Source organism: Priapulus caudatus, unplaced genomic scaffold, assembly GCF_000485595.1.
Source record: "Priapulus caudatus unplaced genomic scaffold, Priapulus_caudatus-5.0.1 Scaffold179, whole genome shotgun sequence".
NCBI classification, from domain to species: domain Eukaryota; kingdom Metazoa; phylum Priapulida; class Priapulimorpha; order Priapulimorphida; family Priapulidae; genus Priapulus; species Priapulus caudatus.
The window spans coordinates 411958-417966 of record NW_014577240.1 but is presented as its reverse complement, the minus strand read 5'-3'; the positions used below and the strand labels follow the sequence as shown (position 1 = coordinate 417966).

At 48.1% G+C, this 6009-nt stretch overlaps 1 protein-coding gene across 2 annotated transcripts in view; it reads left to right on the top strand.

The window, feature by feature from the left end:
• Positions 1 to 6009, top strand: part of LOC106806791 — a 19490-nt gene that overhangs the window by 856 nt on the left and 12625 nt on the right. For both annotated transcript variants that reach the window (XM_014808870.1, XM_014808869.1), the window contains exons 2-4: positions 645 to 678; positions 2540 to 2859; positions 3205 to 3669. In XM_014808870.1, coding sequence (XP_014664356.1) covers positions 645 to 678; positions 2540 to 2859; positions 3205 to 3669 — 819 coding nt within the window. The remainder of the gene's footprint in view (positions 1 to 644; positions 679 to 2539; positions 2860 to 3204; positions 3670 to 6009) is intronic.

Genomic DNA, 6009 nt, shown 5'->3' with positions numbered 1-6009 from the left:
CTAGAATCCCACCACTCCACCACAGAGTCACCGAAGTAGACGTTAGATGAGCGCTGTCGCTCTGCGGCACTTGTTATTATAATTGTCTGTGTCATTGCTATTAATTGGATGGTTGTAGTGGTGATGGTGGCGACGACGATGATGATGATGATGACAACAATTTATCTGATATTGACACACGTTTGCATGCATCGCGCGTCAACAGACACAAATAACAGAAGAGTGTGGTTGAATCTGGCATTTTCTGCAGCAACGTTGTGCGACGAAACCCTACGTGAGAATACTCTTGCAAAAGTAAGGTGTGTGTGTGTGTCTGCAGTCTCTGTCTGGGTCTCTCATATTCATCAGACAAGCTCCCATTAGCTGAGTGCAGGCTTCACTGTTGCCCCGGTGATACACTCCAGCAGAGTGAAGCTGTGATCAGCTGAGTGCAGGCTTCACTGTTGCCCCGGTGATACACTCCAGCTAGCAGAGTGAAGCTGTGATCAGCTGAGTGCAGGCTTCACTGTTNCCACCCGCACAGACAAGCGGGTAGTGCGTAAGCGCTCGCTCTATCCTTCCGTCTCACCATCCCTGCTCAGACCTAGGCGTAATTGACGCTCCTCGCCCCTACCATCCTGCATCAAGATGACTAGGGTAAGTGTAAGCCTCACCCTACCATCCCTGCATCAGACTAGGGTAAGTGTAAGCCTCACCCTACCATCCCTGCATCAGACTAGGGTAAGTGTAAGCCTCACCCTACCATCCCTGCATCAGACTAGGGTAAGTGTACGCCTCGCCCTACCATCCCCTCATCAGACTAGGGTAAGTGTACGCCTCGCCCTACCATCCCTGCATCAGACTAGGGTAAGTGTAAGCCTCACCCTACCATCCCTGCATCAGACTAGGGTAAGTGTACGCCTCGCCCTACCATCCCCTCATCAGACTAGGGTAAGTGTAAGCCTTGGCCTACCATCCCTGCATCAGACTAGGGTAAGTGTACGCCTCGCCTTACCATCCCTGCATCAGACTAAAGTAAGTACCAGTCTTACCCTTCTGTATCCCCTTCAGAGTAACTACTCCCCCCATCCAATAGACCCAGGTATGTGCCACCGCGATGCTACCATCATGCGATCCAGTTAGGATACGTGGTATTTCCACCCTGCCATACCTCATCAGACTTTAGGTAGATGCAAACCACGCCCTTGTCCCTTATCGGTACTAGGATAAGTGTCAATTGTTGGTCGGCTATACATGTACTGTTCACTGTGGTTGGTAATAGTAATTCGCACAGACGACCGCTGTCAAAAACCTGATTCTTCTGATGAAAATACATGAGTAAATTGATATATTTGGACATCACAATTAATCAGTGAGCAGGTTCAGTCAACTATGCATGCATTTCTCACAGTGCATGGTTCCCATGTCAGCCCAACTGTATGAAATGAGTAGGCGTATCACATTTGATGGAAGTTGATGTTCGAACAATTTAACTATGAGGTGTGAAGTGCAACTTGCAGTTTCGCCGGAGCCTGTTAGATTGCTCGCCATGAATTCCCTGTCGGATAGTTTTGATAATAAACGAGTTCTGCGCCCGGTTTTATGCCTGTAGCTTCACACAGACGATGCCAGCTTGTTGGCGAGCAATCTATAATTATTTTGGGCGTGTGTACCAAAATCGACCGTTGTGGTGTGGAATTATTATGTGCCGGATTTAATTACCTTGTGGGGCGAGCAAGTATCAGATATCGCCCACCCAGGCTGAATAACTATCCCATTAATAATCGTTCCCGCAATGGTAAACGTGTAATTTTAACGTCGAATATATTCAAGAAGCCAACTACGTACCACGTAGTGCACGAGTCGATGCAAATATTATTGTACTGACTGCAAGATCGTATTTACTGCACTTCTCGTTATGTTAGAACGAGGTTTATGAAACTATATACTCAATACTCGACTCTCAATATAAATAACTGATGTGATGTCACAACACTCTGTCTTTTTGTTTATTCGCGATTTGGTAGGCGCACTTGACATTATAGTAATGTAATCTTATGCGAAAGCCAACTAATCGAGGAATAACATTACGAGTAAGATACTCTCAACTGAGGATGGTTATACGTTTAAAAGTACACAAAATTCCAGTTTATCATGGTTTTTTGAAGTGATATGAAGTCTACCTCTGACTACGTTTTACGTTTTACTGACAAAAGCTGCCATGCTTCCATAGCATGACATTTAGTGAATTTTCTGACACAATATCTAGTAATTTGATCATTTCTATAACTAAATAATCGATTGAAGGCAGGAAAGGCCAGAAACAAAATTAATACTGTGTTACCATTCACAAATGTTCCACAGATTGAGCTGGGCTTTGCACCTCTCCCCCAATTCGCCTGAACTAAGCCTTTGATTTGGGCAAACAAGGGCTGCGGTGGTGGGTTGGGGGGGGAGGGGGGTGTCAGAGATTATACAATTGTGTATTTTTCTGATTTTCGTACCTGTGTAGATCTAGGTTAAAGGACGTAGGGTTTAAGCAGGCGCTTGCACGTTATAGGTGGTGGCAGGGAGGCTGTCGTCACGGAGCAGCCACGCATCAAGCTCCCCGGCAAGCTCACCTTGCCTCAACGCTTGCCACAAGCTGTGCCAGCAGGGGGCGCTGTCAGATGAGCAGTGTGAGAAGAAGGGCACCGGTGGCTGGTGCAAGAGCCGTCCATCATCGGAGAGCTTCACGACAGTGGCGGTGGTGCACGAGCCCTGCGAGGGGGCGCCACCGCCGGCGTGGGATGCCGGAGCAGAGCCAGGCAGCGAGGAGAGCGACAGCTCGATCCCTGATGTGGTGACGATGCCGTCGGGTCCCCGCCAACCCTTACCCAGGTACACGTCACAGCCGTGGGGGGGGGGGGCATGCGCCTGTGCCTCTATATATGTGTGTCGGTGTGCACGTGCACCTTTTTATGTGTGTGTGTGGGTGCATACGTGTGTGCACATTAATTTGTTAGTGGTGTGTTTGCTTGTGTCTGTAAATGGGCATGCTTGTCTGAGTTTGTTTACTTGTCCCCTTGCTGCCAAATTCTCAACATCTCATTTGAAAATTTTAAATATAATCGGCATAGCACCTAACTATGTACAAAAGCCATCTTGTTCAGCAGTTTAAAGTGCGTGCACTCGTTTGTTTGCTCTCTATAACTGATTAAATACGTCATCTGTTCATGCTTCCAGTCCGGATGTGACGAGGCACACGCAGGATGGACACCAACAGCAGTGCCCTCTGCCGATGAATGCATGCACTAAGCTTGAGGAGCAGTTCAGGGAGACCTTCCAGCTGAACAGAAAACTTGCGCTAGAACTCGACGCCGCGAAACAAGAGATCGAAGTGCTTACCGCCCGACTACGAGAGCATGACGCGCACGACCTGCAGAGGTCACGAGGTCGTAACACTCACATGAACGACCCACCCGGTTGGCATGGCGACGGTGATGCCGTGGCAGGCGGAATCTCCGGTGATGACTGCTCAGCGGATAGTGGTTACCACGGTCACCGCGAGGCTGACTTCTGCAGCCACGGTGATGCGTGTGATGGAAGTGGTGATGCTGCGGGCAGCAGTAGCCATGGTGACAGGACGTGTGCTGAGGATTCTGTGCGAACATTCTCGAAACCTCCCAAGTGTAAGAAGCCGATGCATAGGTGAGTGTGTGATAATGGGATTTCCCCGGTATCAAAGTTTTTATGAGTTTGTGCTATTAAGGCATATAAAATAGCAAATAATGCAGCCACATTTGTCATTGTCGCGACAATTGCCTTGTAGGGGGGGGGGGGCAGTGGTGGCCAGCCAAATCTGTATGTCATTCATTGGCACTAGTGGTTCTAGACTAAGGGCAGGGTCTCATCGTAAACAAGTGGCATCATCATGTAACCCTCAACGAAGGAATAACTCACACGCACATTTTGGTGAAAGTAACGATGGTCGATATTAGCCTTACTGTAGACTTTTTTACTGCCACGCAAGCAATTCTAGTATGTATTGTAATGAACGGGAAAATACGAGAACGTTTGGAAAGACTGTTCGAATGCCTTACCTTAAAGAACGTTAACATTTTAACATAACCATGCAACAATAAAGTTTGTGCGTGTGACTGTTTGTTTGTTGTACATTTTCGGAAACTGACGCAGTTTGTAATACAGTAATTCTGAGCGAAGTTTAAGTACGCTAGATAACGCCGTTTGAAGGTACGATTAGGTTGATCTCATCATCAAAATATGCTTGCTCGTACCCTTAGGGTAGCTGACTAGCATGAGATCGAGCCAGCTTTTTCTGACACGAGCTGAAAGTAAAGCCGTTTATATTTACTAAACTATTAGTCTGGCAGTTGAAGGCACTAGGCAAACATCATTATGTCAACAGTAGTTAAGCGAGATGTAAACGAACCTAGAGTAGCCTTAGGTTATCGGCTGTGGTGAACACGTTGGTAGGACGGGCTGGTTGAGCAGGGTAGTGAGAAAGGCTGGGAAGCGTAGCTCGCTGTTTGCATAGCATAGAACTCTAATATGGAGTTTTATTGTGAAGATTTATAGCGCTGTCGAGAGAATGCTTCTATGTACATTGCAAGGTACTGGGAAAAACCGCGTTACTTTGTTCCGCTATGCAACCACATTTGTTTTTTTAAAATGAAATTGGGTGAAAATGAGTCCGCGAAGATGCAAATTATTCTTGAGAGACAGACAGAAAAAGAGAGAGCGCGCGCGAGAGAGAGAGAGGTAGAGAGCGGGGGAGAGAATGGGGGAGGGATACAGTGAGGGAGCGAGTAAGAGGGACAAAGACAAGAAGGAGAGAGAGAGAGAGAGAAAGAGAGAGAGAGAGAGAGATCGCGAAAGAGGAGAAAAGTGACAGAGTACATGTATGTGTGTGCGCGCATGTGTGTCAGTGTGTGTGTGTGTGTGTGTGTGTGTGTGTGTGTGCGTGCGTGCGTGCGTGCGTGCGTGCGAGCGTGCGTGCGTGCGTGCGTGCGTGCTTGCGTGCGTGTGAGAGAGCTTGCGTGTTGCAGAGGGCCAAAAGGGGGTGAACTCTTGAGGAAAGAAGAAGAAAGTAATGGAATAATACCTACTGAGTGTTGGAGGAGTAAGGAACGAGAGAGGGCAGGAGATGCCGTTTCCCATCGTTACGACAGACAGCACAACAATTTGTTCTCATCCTCGTCTCCACTCTGACCCTCACCTGACTTTGATGTCGGCTAAGATGCCGCACCTGCACTCACAGCTGAAGAGTTATGATAACACACTCGTGACCGTAGCGGCGTACTTGCGCCCGGCTTTTGTTCGCCACTGCACCGTGTCGCGTCTCTGCCGCTCACGTTCAGGCGAAACAGATGCCATGTTGCAGTGAACGAGTCAGGCCGCGAACGAGTTACGAAAACAAACTCTTAAATTCGGCTGACTGGTGTCGAGTAGGGCTGGATGTTTGCTTACACTTAACCCCGGTGCCTGTTGCTGTAGGCCTGGAAGTGCGAGTGCGCGAGGCGTGGTTTTTCGGCAGATTTCATCCTAGTATAGAGGTTGCAAATTTGGGCTAGACTTTTTCAAGTGATCACACAGAACATAAACAGCACTGTGATTCTGATCGGCCGCTAGTTTAATCTCGGCTCGGCTTAGTCCGAACTTTAATGGTATAATTTGAGACCAATTGTAGTTATTCCATATCGAGACAGCTCGTTATTTTCACTGTACAAGAATCAGGTATAACCCTGGTGTTTATCCGATCATTACTATTATTAGCTCACCTGACGTAGTCAGATGCAGCTTGTAGAATCGCATGATCGTCCGTCCGTCCGTGCGTCCGGTCGTCCGTGCGTCCGTCCGTCCGTCAACAGTTGGGCACAAATCTTAACCGCTCGACGTACGGTCACGATATTCGGGTCGTTGGGGGGGAGTCGTCAAAACGAAGTTGGGATGTCGAAGCGTGGGGGTCAGGAGGTCAAAGGTCAAGAGGTGTAAAAGAAGGGGGAACATTCACTCCTTAACTTAAGGTAT